Here is a 16,517-nt window from a genome sequence, read left to right as displayed (position 1 = left end):
GGAGCTCCCAGGGATATCTCACAAGATTTCATGAGTTGGTTAGTTTTTTGACACAAATAGGACATCCTTAGAATATCCTGATGATATCTTCTGACGATATCTTTGTAGTGAATTATGTTGCATCAGACTACTACGAGAAAATAATGTCGGAGTATCTCATTTATAAAGCCGGAAAAACTTTGAAAATTATCGACCGCAATGGTATTTTGGTTGAGGCACATCACATGTTGCGCGCTTTGCTGTCTCGTAATATTAAATATATACAGGATGCGCCGAATATGTGCGCAACACCGTTGTAGCAGATCCGACCTAACCTATATTCCGTTTTCACATCAGTCTTTACGTGCAACTAATAATTTGATCGCATAACATCAAAGATCTATAAATTACATATAATATATAATATATAATATAATATATAACAATAAACAGCAGTAACATCAATAGTAATAGTGACAATAATATAATAATGATAATATAAAGTATAAAAAAAAATTCAAGGTGAATTTAAGTTCTGAAATTCTCAGACAAATTTCGTGTTTCTCTCAAACAAAAAATTTACTATCATATTAAATTTTTCTAAACTCCCTACTTACTGCTGAAATTTCATTCCAGCATTTATATAGCTGTGGTTTGGTATGTTTTTTTTTCCAAATAATATAAAAAATTCTCAGATCTCAAAATTTTTCATGTGCTTCAAGTTCTGAATTTGATCGAAAATGTCAACAGGCTTTCATATTATAATATGATTAGTTGTTCAACAAAAGTTCCCCAAATTTGAATTTGATTATAACAACCAATCCTTAATGTTGCTATATTCGAGGTTCCATTTGTGGGAACTTTTCCACGGAAAAACCGGGAATCTCACAGCATAGAAGGCACAGAACAGTTTACGTTGACATGAAATTTCAGAACTTCAGGCACATAAGTTTTCCGAATTCTCGAAGAGAATTTTGAAAAAAAATATCAAAATCTTCAACAAATTTCATATAATAACGTTTACCAGTAAAGTGAATAGTGATCCAGAATTTGAAATAAAAACTTGAACTTCATGAATAGCGGTTACGTGTTCCGTTACACTAACAATTTGAGAAAAGATTGGCATAATCGTCGCGAATTTTGTGCTCCGTTTCCAGTCGATACAATATCTCTAAAAACATGCCCAAAGAAAAAACTTTGAAGCCTGTCCGGAAAATATCTGAGCGTCAACTCCGGCGGCAGGTCAATGAGGAAAGTTCACTAGAGTACCTAAACATTTTCCAACGTAATGATGCGAATATGGATGAAATGCGACTGATATCTTCTTCTGATAATAATGCTTCCGTGTTGTCAGAAACATCAGATTTTGCAAGCTGCGCTGAGAAGAATATATTCAGTGAAAATGTAAGAGAATCTTGGTATATCTCTGATAAAAATCATGAAAACGCCACACATCCAGATGAATCCATTGTGGCTGAAGAGCCATATAACGAACCAGAAGTTTGGTATTCATCTGACTCATCGGAGAGCAGCGAGTTAGCTACTGCTGACAATGAGTCAGTATATGTTGAAAAGCCTCCTGTACCTACGTCTGAGGATTACAACCTGCAATCTTTTCTTGCTCAGTGGGCGGTATGCAACAGAATTCCACATGTGGCTATATTGTCGTTATTGAAGAAGCTAAGGCAGCATCCATGTCATTCGCACTTACCATCTGATCCCAGAACTCTACTAAAAACACCAAGGTCTACGATTACAACGGATGCTCACCCAGGAAAATATATTCATCTAGGCCTTGCTCGTGGATTGAATCAATTACTTGTCAAGTATTCAAGTGAAATAGATACCGATATTGAGTTAGCCATTAGTATTGATGGTCTCCCCATATCAAAGTCGTCCAGGGGTTTTCCATGGCCGATTCTGGGATCAATCGTTGGGTTTAATGATGTATTTATGATTGGAGCATATTATGGCAATGAAAAGCCTGGTGTCGCCGGCGACTTCATGCGAGATTTTATACAAGAAGCTAAAGACCTATGTGAAAATGGATTATCGTTTCAGGATACGTTGTACACGTGCAGTATAAAATTCTTTGTATGCGATGCTCCAGCGAAGTCGTTTGTTTTGAATGTCAAAGGATGTACTGGGTATTCTAGTTGCACAAAATGTACAATTGAAGGTACCTATGCCAATGGACGCATCTGCTTTCCAGAATTAACTGCACGGGAAAGAACCGATACAGATTTTAGAAACAAAACGGACGATGTTTATCATGCAGGAGATTGTTGCCTTGAAGAAATTCCACGTTTTGACATCATCAAAAATGTACCATTGGACTATATGCATCTAGTCTGCTTGGGAGTTGTGCGAAAGCTTCTTTATTTGTGGTTATTTGGGGACCTAAAATACCGTTTGCCACATCGCAATGTTTTTTCAATTTCAAATGCTTTAGAAAAACTCAAGGGGTTTATCCCTTTAGAATTTGCACGGAAGCCACGGTCTCTTGATTTTGTGAAACAGTGGAAAGCCACAGAATATAGACAGCTCTTGTTATATACTGGTCCAATTGTTCTGAAAGATGTATTGCCATATGATGTTTACATGAATTTTTTGACACTTCACGTTGCAATAAGAATTTTGTGCAGCACCAATACAACTTCACTTTTCAACTATGCTCACGACCTACTCAAACATTTCGTTACATCATTTATGATACTTTATGGAAGGCACAGCGCAAGTCACAATATTCACGGCCTCATCCACATTGTACAAGATGTTAAGAATTTGGGTATTTTGGATAGCTTCAGTACCTTCAAGTTTGAGAATTATATGCAAACTTTAAAGAGACTACTAAGGAAAAGTGATAAACCGTTGCAACAAATTTTTAGGCGCTATGTTGAAATAGAAAACAGCTCAGAAAGTACCACATCAAAAAAACGAAGTTGTAAATTCGAAGTACTCACACAGTCTTCTCATTACGATGGGCCATTGCCAGACGGCTGTGAGAATCCACAATATAAGATTGTTAACTATTCAGACTTTAAATTAAAAGTGGACAGCTTGGCGGACAACTGTTGCGGTTTAGTGAATGGGGAAATAATTTTGGTGAAAAATATTGTGTATGACTCACGTAAAGGCATACTTGTTTTAACAGGAAATGAGTATGAGGAAAAAAACAATTTTTACACTGAACCATGCGACTCTTCATCACTTGACATATGGTCAGTTGGTAAACTGTCAGAGTTGAAAACATGGCCTTTAGAAGATGTTCGCCAAAAGTACGTGAGATTGCCATATGGATCCAACAACTTCGCAGTTTTTCCGATGCTACATGTAGAACTTAATTAATTTGAGAACAAAAAATAACGATAATAATGATAATGATAATGATAATCAAAAGAAGAAAAAGAAGAAGAATTAGAAGAAGGAAATCATCAATTAATATGTTAATAATGAATAATAAAATAAAATGGAATATAAAATGGATGTACCCACGTTAGGTACATACCTGCGCTGAGGGACCTTGTACACATTATCATCGCATACGGCCCTAGCGCGTCATCGCGAGCGCAACACGGCCCCCCCTCATATGCGCAAAAATCATGCGTGGCAGTTAGCCGGCCGGTATTAACCTGTAACTGGTGCAAGAGCTAACGAAACTCGGCACGTGCTTGGCACGTTGTAACAGTCACGGTGTTGACGAGCGATTCAAACTGTTTTGTGAACGAGAAGACACGTGGGCTGTTTCTACCTATGCAGGGTAAGTGCAACAACATTCTAACTCCTATTTTTCTTCTTGTAAGCTACACGATTTGTGCGATATTCTTGATATACACAGAAAAATCACATTAACGAAAATGGAATATGGCGACGCATCAGTGCAAAACATCTAGATGTCTCATATTTTGGGCTATTAAGACGATTCCGTAACCATATTTGGCTAACATAAACGGGCAGGTAGCCGAGGTAGAATCACGCTAAATCTCACGTGAAAATTTACTAGGTATTACGGTCATAGCCATAGTTTGGCTCATTAAGAGTAAGTAACACCGATAGCGTGGTTTCTACTTCGCGCACGCGTGAGTGCCAAGTCACGGGAAATTTTAGCGTAACTCGAATAGAGTGTCGAACCGTGTGAATAGTAGTTTTGTTTCGAAGAATTGAAGTACCTATACGAAAAAAACTTGATACGAGGTGTTGCGAATTGTGTTCCGCATTATTCTGTGTCTTTTTGACCCCTCGAGGGCACACCTTCGTAGAATTACATAAAGTGCACACGAGATCAAAATAACTCCAAGCAATTTTCAAATTCATATACCTCAAAAAGTATGCATTCTTTCGGGTAAAACGTAGAGACACTTCTTGAAGCTAAAAAGTCATGTTTTAACCCAGTTTTATTACTTTTTATGAAAAAAATTATTATTTTTTCTCAATTCATAGTCATTTCAGAGGTTTCGAGATTTTATAATGTTCTACAGATTGTTGTGTTGCCTGTTTCTCTTCTTAAAGTTCTTTGTTCACTGGTTTGTATAGTATTCGCGTAGATAAATTTGAGAACTTGTGAGAACTCCCATTTCAGACTCAAGCATTGCTAGCAGAACGAAGTATCATTTTTTATTTCCAGTTATTGGCAAAGTAGCAAACCACTTGCAGAATTTAAAATCGAAAAGCTTTATTGAATGTGTATATTCAGCATTGAAGACGTATGCACGTTTCAATACACCCATATTAGTATAGTTGTGTAGGTGGTTCTATATTTGTTACAAAAATCATGATCAGGATTTGCTTACAGTGCTGAAATTATCTTGTTGAAAAACTGTAACTATTATTTGAAAATGTTGATTACCTAGAGTATTTCTTTACAGTGTAATTTAAGCAAAGTCATGGCGCAATCCAAAAATTATGTCATTGTAGAGTTTGAGGATGGAATTCAATTGATAGCGAGTAATTAATTGGCTAGTTGAAGAGACCATGGAAGCTTACTGGCCTAATTTTACAACGATGAATCGATATTACAAGGCTGTGCAAGTATTGGAACCGATTAAAGATTCCTGGAAGTTGTTCAAAGTAAAACGTATACTGGCCAAAACTTGTAAGTTAATTTTTCTTTACACCCGTGGTATAGGCTCAACTATGTACTACGATGACCAGAATTAGTATTCAGTCTACCATCGTTTTCTTTTTGAACGAGTTGGGTACAGATAAAACATTATAGTTTGTCCGTTCGGTTTAGGTGGACATTAACCAATAAGGTTACGAGAAATTATGAGTAATCTGAAATCCTCAATATCATATTATAAACATTTGTTTGACCGCTTTCGTTACTAGACTGCTATTCTAGACATTAATATTTTGAGCTTTGGATCCATTTCTGATATGACGTCACTTTCTCTCACGTAGCCATCTTCCTTAACTGAATGAACAAGCTGTATTTAAGTCGTGTATTGTGAAAAAGAATTGTAATGTAATTCAGTAGTTGCCAATGATGAATTTTTTTACCTCAAATATATTTACAAAATTTTAGATAACTATGAGAAAGGAACAAAAATTTTAAAAGATGCGGAAATATTTTCCGATCTCAATTCGGATGTTGATGATACATGTCTAAAATTGAGACGAAGAACACATGCTCGCTTAGTATATTCTGATAGCGATGATGAGGAGTCGGGTATGGAAAATAACAGTCGATCCAAAATTCCTCCTCTTCCTAAGCCCTATGTGAGTGAACCATTCATTCCACCGCAAAAACCGATAAAAAACAGCAAAGCATCAGCTGTTACTTCAAGGAAAATGGGATGTCACGAGCCATTGAACAATAACAACTCAGATTTCGAGGATGCGGAAATCCATTGCCCCAAGCAGACTGGCAAATATCTTAATATCCAAGAGCACTCAGAAGTCGATGCTGAATCAGAATGTTGACTTGCTACAAACACACTTGCAACGGCAACTCTTCCACATACTAACAATACAGCGTCTATCAATCCTAAACAACATAACAGTAATCCACAAGTTACACACGCACATAGGGAAATGCCAGCCAAGAAAGTAATACAACCCAAAAATGTTGATCCAGATTTGGAAAGCTGTATGCGGAAGACAAATATGAATGAACCTACTATATCTCTTGACAATGAAGGTAAAAAATGAAATACGTTAAGTAATTCCATATCTTGAGACATCAACTTTTTTTTCCAGACTTCAGAACTTATCAACGCTTTGTCATATGCTCTTTCACTATGCTGAAAGCCAAAATCAATAATGTTATTGATGTTGTGGAGGTGATGAGTAAGAAGCTAGATGGTATAAAATGTACTGATAATATTCCGGATGCGAATCAAGAAGCTGATAACCCCGAACTTGAAGTCATGAATCTTTTCCCAATTTGCCATGTAAAAATGTTGCAAAGAGTAGAAAAAGAATTAACGAACAATGCGATGAAACAAAAATTGGTGAGTATATAGTTTTTTATTCCAAATATACCAAAATAGATTTTCCTTCTGGCATTCAACAATTTACAACTATTGTAATGGCGTTTGCTATAGAAAGCAATTGAAATTTGAAAGAAATTGCTTGTTTTGTTGGTAACATGGTAAAAAAAAGCTATTTTTTTGGCAGATTTTCATGAATTCATACAGCAAGCACCATTCTGTAACAACCAAGGTGTTAGATGGTAAATAAAAATTCTATTTTATTGCTCTATTCAAGAGTAACCCAATAACCTGCAGTAATAGTAATTTAATCAAGCATAACATTGCCTTAACCAGATGATCTGAAATTTACACACATATTGACTTCAAAAGTTCCACACAAGTAGTCAAAGATGAAATATTTACGCAAGAATATTGTAAAAAAGATTAATATTGACATTAAGTGAGGTCTCCCCTTACTATATCTGTTTCATACATGTCCCGAAGTATAACAGGTGAAGCACAAAGGCACCTCCGATGTAAACTATTAGCTGAGGAGGTTCGTTTGAGCATTTCTGTAGAGGACACTTCGTTAGTATTTACACTATTGAGCACAGAATTTTCTAAAGTGGAATCAAGTTTCATGCACAAGCGATGGAGTAGTTCAATCATTTTGAAATAGACCTTTCACAATCAGTTCCAAAGGATATGATTATGTACATTTAAAGCTGCTAAATAATCTTTTGCAGTTCAAAGAATTTCGAGATACCAAAATAACCGTTCAAATACCTTTTTCTGAAATGACAACTTGCAGGTTATTGCTTTCTGATCACTTTCTCTTTGTTGACTTCTCAGCTCTTCTGTTTCCTTTTTAGTAACATTACGTTTACACTCACATTCTTCTCGAGTCTACTCATTTTTCTCATTTGTTATTGAAAAATCAGTTATACCAGATCCCTATAACAGTAAAGACAAATGACTTGTGACTGAAAACGTTAATTCAAAAATATTGTGAATTGTGAGTTTTGATTTAGTGGAAAATTTGGTATTATTCATTTTAATTTGATCAATTGTATTGAACATTTTCCAGATGACAGCATTACTAAAAATCGGTGGAAGTGATTACAAAAACACTACCACTAGATTGATGGAACGGCTTTTCAGCAATTATGTAGCTGAGAAATTTAGCTGGGTCGGGTCAAAAGGAAAAAGAATTTTTTCAACACTTCATTTGTGTCGTGTTATTCTAGGTAAACTGATTCATACCATATTAAATTAATTGTAACATTTATCATGCACGTTGGTAAAATGTCCATAACTTATTTACATTCTAACGTTATTGTAGATGTTGTCGGGAAAGCATCGACCACAAATTTGGTCACAGAAGATATGATTGCGAAAGTCATTAAAGATTGGTTACGGCACGCGAAGGAACGATTGTCACGAGAGAAACCGTGAATATTAGATTTATTTAGTCATGTTTGTTCCTATCAATATGAAACAAACAAATAATTGCATTATGTCGAGCAGAATCTTCTCAGAAATATCTGTTCCAAATTGAATTGTAAATCTCATAATGTATACACTTTCAGGCCCCTATCTTTGCACACAGATGCAGAAGAAAACTCCGCCAGAGAACCAGATGCCGAAGTAGAACTTAACGTTCCTGGAGTAGCTGAAGGGACTGATTATTCGAACTAGTACGTTTTCTTGTTCTTACTACAAAATTATTATTTTCTCAAAACTTGCCTATAATGAGATGTTTTAGTAGGGAATGATTCAGATATTAATCAGAGTCCTTGTGTTGTCTTAGCTTCTCTTACCAGCTTGAGAATCAACAACGGACCCGTTTATACAAAAGTTCGGTTGTTCAGAAGGGGAACGTTAACGTAGGTTATTCGTCTTTTATTTTAAAACATTGGATTTCGTACTTTCAGTAACTAGGACATTATTGCAATGTGTGCTAATAAGAAACACGTACTTCGGACCTACCGATAAGATACCACGTATTTCTTATCCTTTTACGCAGATGATACGTGTTCTTTTATCCTAATGCATGAGATAATTGTTTCTTATTAGAAGCCATTGATTTGGATAAACCCATTTTAAAGAATCAATCTAGTCCTAAGTCCTATACACATATTGGCTCTACCAAGCAGCGCTTTTGACTATGTATCGTTCTACGCTCAATGTATACATTGTTCACCCTTATAATCTTATCACATTATAAATGTATTGTACAGCTACATCATTACACAGTACTTCTAAATGAGAAAAAATTTTTCAAATCTTTCATATTTCAAAAATTTTGAACCAATCGGTACTAAGAATTGAATAGAATCTATCTGTTGAAAAAATTAAATAGGCGGCAACATTTTTTTTTTTTTAGCGACTTCATGTATAGCATAATACAATTATAACGATAATGCATCACTATATTTTTTTCAGAAATACACGCACATACCAAATGTCTGCCTAAATTGGCATTGCATGATGAAAATATCTGATGCTTCTGCGACTGTGATTATAAAATTAAGTGGCACATTTCTATCCGTCTGCTGGTTGGATGGAAATAAAGCTAATGCCTTTTAAGTATTATTATCCTTTAAGTTCGACAGCGCTTTAAACAGCGGTTCAAATACTATATTATTTATTGCAATACATTGCAAGCAAAGCAAGTTTTATGTTTCAAATAATACTATGAGATAATGACTGATTCTACGTACTACATGGTGTAGCCAAACTAATCGTAAGTATATTATTGAAATTCCTTATGGACGATTCCGTACTATTTCCCATATTTCTGTGTTGATTAAACAAGATAGTATGTTTTTATTTTGGTAATGTTTTAGTATTTTTTTGGTATAGTTATTAGGTATTGGCTGCATTCTCATTATGTTACTAGTATTCAATTTTGTTTCACTATTTATCGTTGAAAGTAGGTTGGAAATGCTCTGTGCACTACATTCCACCGTGCTTTGATTATTAGATTAATGATCGTTCTACAATGATATTGTTAACCGTATCATTCGTAGCTTTTTATTTATTATCGTACGTTTTTATATATTCCGATGTCCTATGTAGTATTTCTATTGTTTCATTCCACTTAAATCCTATCGGGTGTAGCAATATTGCATTGTAAAAGTCGATGTAAAAAGTCAGATTTGATGTGAAGCATTACAAATTAATGAATTAATTTGAAAATTAATTTTACTGGTATTGAAATGAAAGGCATGGAAGGTACAATGCAAGAACCTGTGCAATGATGTCTATCAACTGGAATGTAGTATCAATAGGTTAGACCGAGAATATATTGAATGTCGCTCATAGTTTACTTACGTCTCTTATATGACTATTGGTAATTTATTTTGAATTACTTTCCAGCGGGCGATGATCTGACAGATGAGAACATCTTTGGTTGATGTTAAAAGAAGACCCTTCTTAAACTTGATTATCAACGGCTAAAAATTAATTTTATCTCTAAAAAGTACATATCCATTATACATAATGTCCACGACTATATTTTTAGGGATCGATTTCGAGATTCGATACTTTTTGGTAATGAAATTAATTTTTTTGCCATTTTCAACCAAGTTTCAGCAGAGTCTTCTTTTAAGGAGGTTCATGGCGTCATCGATTTCATATTTTTACCGTAATGACAACTATTTATAGCTGGAGTTTTATAAAAAAAATGAATTGACATTTTTATAAAATGTTTCAAATTCCAAATATCGTGTCATAAAAAAAGATTATGATCAAAATAGTTTAATGAAGTCATTTGCTGTACTTCATCTTGTTACAAAAAGGATCTATATGGAATCACATTTGTCAAATTTATGCAACTTGACTGAATATATGTATATTTATGCACCTACCACGTGAAGTTTGTTTGCTCTTAAACCAATTGCCAATTAATTTTAATGACAGTAGCAATTAGTGATTCATATGTGCAATAAATGCTTCAGTACAGAACTCTTATTAGGCTGTTTGAATAAATAGTAAATATAATTACATTTATATAATTAACTTGTCTTTCATTTCACATAAAATACTCACCCTGAAAAATTATCATTGTTTGCGAAAACAATTCGAATAAGAAGCCTGGCTTCTCAACCAATTCAAAATAAGTATTCACGCGTTTACCGCAAAATGCTATAATATTTGAAACATTGCATGTGTCGAAAAACCCATGACGTCAAAAATTGACTTGACGAAGGCCCAAAATTGGAAAGTCTGATCAAATTTTTCCGTGAAGACATTGTTATATGTGATACCGAAAATGTGCTGATATTCGTTTTGTGTGGAACTGCCACAATAATCGAAATTATACTTCAGTACATGTAGTTACGTCTCGGCCCTGAAGGGTGCTCTGAAAGCTGAAATTGTTATCTATTGGTTTCAGCAAGAATAACAGTGATACATGCGAAAAATAATACATTTATTACATGATCGTATTCTGTTATTTTTACTGAAACCAATGAATAATAATTTTAGCTATCCTCGTCCCTATATATTAACAAGAGACCGCTTCTGGGTCGAAACATAATTTCTACCAGAGCTTAATTTCATTGCTTTTTTACATGGCTTTTTTACACCAGAAAGATACCAGTGAAAAAAGGATGTAACAATTATTACCGAAAATATCAAATCAAACCAATCCCAGATGCTCCGGGAAGGTCATTAAAAGGATATCCCTATGACGTCCTATAGATATTGTCAGGAGGTCGTGAGTTATCCACCGTGGACATCCTGAAGATATTGTGGGATCGGACATTTTTATATCCCTAGGACATCCACGGGATATTGTGGGATATCGTGGGATGATCCCTGGATATCCAGAATATCCCAGTCTGATGTCCACGAGATATCCTAAGGATGTACTTGTGCTATGTGGGCTCGCTTCTCGCTTCGGTCCGCTTCGGCCCGAAGTGATTTGTTAATTGCATACACAAGTTAATAAATATTGAAGTTTTGTTTTTAATACACATCTGTCATTAAAAGGTAAGTTTGTGTAATACTAGTTCATTAGTTAGGTAGCAGACATATTTAATTGAATGTAATGACCAATTTATTTTTATAGACTCAAAATGGCAGCAAAAAAGAGAAAATTTTCTGAAGATTATATTAAATATGGATTCATTTTTATTGAAAAAGACGACATACAATTGCCTCAGTGTGTTATATGTATGAAAGTTTTAAGTAATGATAGCATGAGGCCCAATCGCCTTCAAAGACATTTGACCCAGCAACATCCTACTCTGACAGCGAAGTCGAAAGAGTTTTTTTCTTCTAAAGCTGAAGTACTCAAGCGCATGAAATTGGATAAGTCAGGAAGTTATCACAAAGGAGTGTCACAGCATGTCAAAGTTTCATTTGAAATAGCTTATTTGATTGCGAAGCAAAAGAAACCTCATACTATCGGCGAGGAATTAATCAAACCATGCGTTTTAAAAGCTACACAGATAATATTAGGAGAAGAATCAGAGCAAAAAATGAAATCGATTTCTCTGTCGAACAACACAGTGAAGCGTAGAATCGATGATATTGCAGCAGATATAAAGTCACAAATAATTAACAAACTAAAATTGTCACCATTTTTTGCCATTAGTTGCGATGAATCCACAGACATAACTAATTGTGCACAGTTAATCGTTTATGTTCGGTACATCAGCGGAGATATAATTGAAGAAGAGATTTTGTACTCTCAATTTTTGACAGCAGGCACTAAATCTGAAGACATATTTAATTCAATATCTGACTTCATTAAAAAAAATGATTTGGATTGGAATAAACTCATTGGACTTTGCACAGATGGGGCTCCTGCAATGATAGGTGTCCGATCGGGCCTAGCTCAAAAACTCAAGGAAAAGAATCCTTCGATAGTTAGCACACATTGTGTTATTCATAGACAAGCTTTGGCTTCAAAAACATTGCCACAGAATTTACGCCAGATTTTAGACTCGGCCATACAAATCGTAAACTACATCAAGAGCAGTGCTTTGAACAGTCGATTATTTACTTTACTTTCTGAGGATCTCGATTCTGATCACAGAGTTCTTCTTTTTCATACAGAAGTACGCTGGTTGTCCAAGGGCAACATGCTAGCTCGCCTTTACGAATTGAAAGAAGAGGTCATCCTATTTCTTGAGTTCAAGGAAAAAAATATTTTTTTGCAAATGTTCAAAAATGAACAATTTCAATGTAAGTTGGCCTATTTGGCTGATATATTTGACACCTTAAATCAGCTAAACTTGAAGCTTCAGGGTCAAAACGGCACTTTAATAAGTAACTATGATTATATTCAAGGTTTCATATCAAAACTTCAACTTTGGGATCAAAAGGTGTCTGCTGAAAATTTATTATGTTTTTCTCGGCTATACGAAGCAATTAAAAATAAAACACTGGACGAAGATTTGAAAATTGAAATAATTACTCACTTGCAGACCTTGGTGAGCGAATTCCAACATTACTATCGAGACATAAATTCAGAATCACCAATATGGTGTCACGAGCGCCGCATATTTACCCAAGACTAAATTACCGATTATATCAATTATTATTTTATATATTATTATTATCTTTAGAAACAAGGAAGCATAGTTTTAGTTAGTCTATATAAAATATTTTATTATAACCAGTTCGTGGAGTAACCGAGCGCAACGGCGTAGTTGGACGGCCAGCAACGTCAGCGTCTTCGCGCCCGCCAGATCCCGGGTGTAATCAACACCGGGATGAGGCGAGCGCGAAATCACGCGCTTCAAGGATGACTGTCGCGAGGCGAGCCTTTGTTCGAAATTGTGTATTTAGCGAAAACCCCGAGTTGTAAATTCAGCAAAAACTCGCTCGCCGCCCGACGTTCCAAGGGATGTTGGACGAGCGAGCGAAGGCAGTCCCCGTTAGAGACAGCTAAGAACGACATCAACGGAACCCAGGCTCCTTCAGAGCTGCTGTGTGAAGAGTATCAGACTTAGAATCACCGACGATTAGAGCGAGAACACCTCTAATTCTACAAGCGGTATTCCAGAGCATCTCGCGTCGCGGCGTCAGTCTTTGAAGCTAGTAATAAGCGCAATTGTATAAGCCACGAACTCTATAGAGCAGTGTAGCCCGTAAGTGAGTGGGTGAAGGTGTGTATACTTCGGCATCTTCGAGGCCGAAGCTGCAAGAGAGAGAGGGAGAGGGAGAACGTGAGTAGAATTAGACCAAAATATTGTAAGCTTCCTTGTTTAGCACCTTTTCTGCTTTTAGTTGAGCTATTAAACATTTTTTACTTTGCTTCCTTCAAAATATTGGCACGTTCAATTGAAATCCTCCAAACCTTTTCCCAGGGAACGTCCTGTAGAGGACGTTCGCCTCCTAACCTGCCAAAAAAATAAATATAAACCTCAGTAAGAACTAAGAGGGTTGAAGCCGTCGCGTGCGAGACCGCTCCGCACGTGACAATGGCACATGACCAGAAACCCATTTGTTGTCGATGTTTTACAATTACCAGAAGAAGTACAGGAAGAATTTCTAGAAATGAAAGCTGATTCGACCATGAAAGATGACTTCCATCTCTTGACATTGGAGAAGTTTTGGATAAAACGATTCCTTATCAATCCAAAAGTTGCTTCTCTTGCTTTGCGAATACTTCTTCCGTTTTCTTCAGCATATATGTGTGAGACAGGTTTTTCAGCTTTGGTTTTAATTAAAACTAAGCAGCGAAATCGTCTTGCCCTCGACAGCGATCTGACAATAACTTTGGCAAAAACTGTACCTAGAATCGACAAGCTAGTACAGAACGTGCAAGCTCAAGTATCTCACTAGTAATAATATTAATATTCATTTGAAAATACATGAAAGTTGTAATTGATAAATAAATCATATTAAAATAAAGTGTGTTTGTTTTATTGCCACGAAAAATATTATGGGGGGGGGGGGGGCATGAAAACGTTGTTTATATTACGGGAGGGCTTGACACAAAAAAGGTTGGGAAACCCTGTTTTAGATAGATTACTATATCAGGAACTGGAATACTATGGTTAAGAGGAGGATGCATGGCTAAAGCAAATAGTATAACGCTGCCTGGAATGGACACATACTTATCAAAACAACAATATTTGTACCAACCGAATCTCTCTCTCTCTGTAAGAAATGTATCACCTGTAATACATAGCAGCACTAAATTACTGGAGTACTTAGATAAAGAACCAATTTTCAGTAGCAAGCCTGAACAAGGAAAACCATTATTCGAAATTGAAAAGGATCTAGAGGCAATGGAGCAACAGAAACAAATATCGAACCAACATGACAACTTGGTTTACGGCTCATATATAGCGCAAACAGGAATGGTACTAACCATCGTAGGAATTTACTATAGGAAACAGGTGATGAATCACGCTAGATCATGTTTAAGGCTAACAACTAATCAAAACTCCAAAAACCGACGGGACCTAGCACAAAAACCCATTCACGAGAATACCATGTTAACTGAGATTTGCTCTCCCTCTATGACTGAGACACATCGCGACCTACCTCAACAGGAAGCGCAAGTGCACTAGAACCAAATTATACTCCCCCATTATCCCACTCAATAAATAAAACACAATGAATACTGGAAACGGCAACCCTCTTCGTTATGAATCATATTGTTGCTATTTGCAAAATTATCAACAGGAACCATGGCCAGCACCAGCCAACCGGACCAAACTCCATCGAGGAGATTATTCATAATCGGGCTAGCCACCTGCGCCAAAAGGCGGGACCTAGCGAAAATATGCGAAAACTACCAACCGAGATCGAGAGTCATACGAAAAGGAAGGGACTATCAGAACACGGCATTCGTAGACTTTAGGACATCAGAAGAGGCGGCGGAGGCCATGAAAGGTGTAAGAACGGTGACACTGAAGAAGAGGAAACTTACCATCAAGTTTGCGGATGCATGGGAGGAACTGCAAACACTACCATCATGTAAAAAGCGCAGGCCACTTAGGATGGAAGAAGACCCTTTACCTGGATTCGTGCCGAAGGAGGCAAAACAACTGCCTATAGAATGTATTTGTGAAGTTGCACGTCATTTACCATATAAGGAACGTGCACGGATGGAACGAGTATGCAAACAGTGGAGAATTGGAAGTAGAAGCTCCCATACATACACCAAAACTGTAACCCCGACTAGCTGGGAATGGAAGGACGGATGGAACCAGATATTCAATTCGGACGGCCTAGTGTGGATTATTAAGAGAGGCAGGGAATACTTAACATCCCTAGACCTAGAGGGGATCACGGAAATAAAATCCATCGCGATCACTATGGCAGCGAAGGAGTGTCGAAAATTGGAAGTTCTAAAGTTAACGACAGTTAGCATTAGGGGAGGAGCGTTAAGATCTGTGAGTGATCATCTCTTCGGCCTCAGGGAGCTGGAGATTGGACAGTGTGTGGGACCTATTGACTGGGAGATAGAAAATATAATCCTCAGAAATTTAAACTTGCAAAAACTGATACTTAAAGACAACGAGATAACTGGAAAGGGACTGGGACACAAAACGTCGATCAAAGAACTTCACATAAAGGATTGCGATATGGCCAAGGCTGAAGGAATCGCAAAGTATATCCAACTACAAGATCATTTGGAAATACTGGTGATTATAAATTGTCTACAGTTAAGACGTGCACAACTACTAACGGCGCTTACCGAGAACAGCCATACTAAGGATACGTTAAGGTCACTTAAGATCCACGGCGATGGACCCAGTGACGCGCCTCGGGAAGACCCAGAGCTAGCGGAAGGAGAAGAGGGGAATTCATCGAGTTAGACCCTTTAGTAGCGGAGCAACATCTAGCATCAGCCCTCCGGTCACTGCATGAACTATCAGTAACAGCATGTGGATGGGTAGATGCTAACTTTATCGGAGACATTGGGGAAACATTGGCCATTCTCAGTTCCCTAGATATCAGCATGTGCACGAATATACGTGGACAATTTTCGTTAGAACCCCTCGCACAACTAAAACATCTGAGGATCCTAAGGATGAATAACATGCATCCGACCGTGGGAGGAAGCTGCCTACGAGAACTGGACCTACTCGAGAACTTAGAGACCAGAGAGAACCTGGGGATCCACGATGAGGATATTTGCGGGATGCTAAG

The 16,517-nt window shown here is 36.7% G+C and overlaps 3 protein-coding genes across 3 annotated transcripts; all 3 read left to right on the top strand.

Annotated features, from left to right (window-relative positions):
• The first annotated feature begins 4,945 nt into the window (after nt 1–4,945).
• Nucleotides 4,946–5,959, top strand: LOC124295033. Its single transcript, XM_046743081.1, has 2 exons — nt 4,946–5,071; nt 5,504–5,959. Exons 1-2 carry the CDS (start codon nt 4,951–4,953, stop codon nt 5,899–5,901), a joined length of 519 nt encoding a protein of 172 aa, XP_046599037.1. The 5' UTR covers nt 4,946–4,950; the 3' UTR covers nt 5,902–5,959.
• A 5-nt stretch (nt 5,960–5,964) lies between these two features.
• Nucleotides 5,965–9,099, top strand: LOC124295032. Its single transcript, XM_046743080.1, has 6 exons — nt 5,965–6,118; nt 6,178–6,431; nt 7,480–7,639; nt 7,735–7,843; nt 7,982–8,089; nt 8,838–9,099. Coding segments are annotated over exons 1-6 (738 nt in total). The 5' UTR covers nt 5,965–6,012; the 3' UTR covers nt 8,839–9,099.
• A 2,377-nt stretch (nt 9,100–11,476) lies between these two features.
• On the top strand, nt 11,477–14,929 carry LOC124295155 (protein ZBED8-like). The gene is made up of 3 exons (XM_046744041.1): nt 11,477–12,674; nt 13,882–14,194; nt 14,590–14,929. The coding sequence occupies exons 1-3, from the start codon at nt 11,477–11,479 to the stop codon at nt 14,927–14,929; spliced, it is 1,851 nt and encodes a 616-aa protein (XP_046599997.1).
• Nucleotides 14,930–16,517: the final 1,588 nt, after the last annotated feature.

The sequence above is a fragment of the Neodiprion lecontei genome, chromosome 6, assembly GCF_021901455.1.
Source record: "Neodiprion lecontei isolate iyNeoLeco1 chromosome 6, iyNeoLeco1.1, whole genome shotgun sequence".
Taxonomy (NCBI): Eukaryota; Metazoa; Arthropoda; class Insecta; order Hymenoptera; family Diprionidae; genus Neodiprion; species Neodiprion lecontei.
The sequence above is the reverse complement of the archived record's forward strand: the minus strand, read 5'-3'. Positions and strand labels throughout refer to the sequence as shown.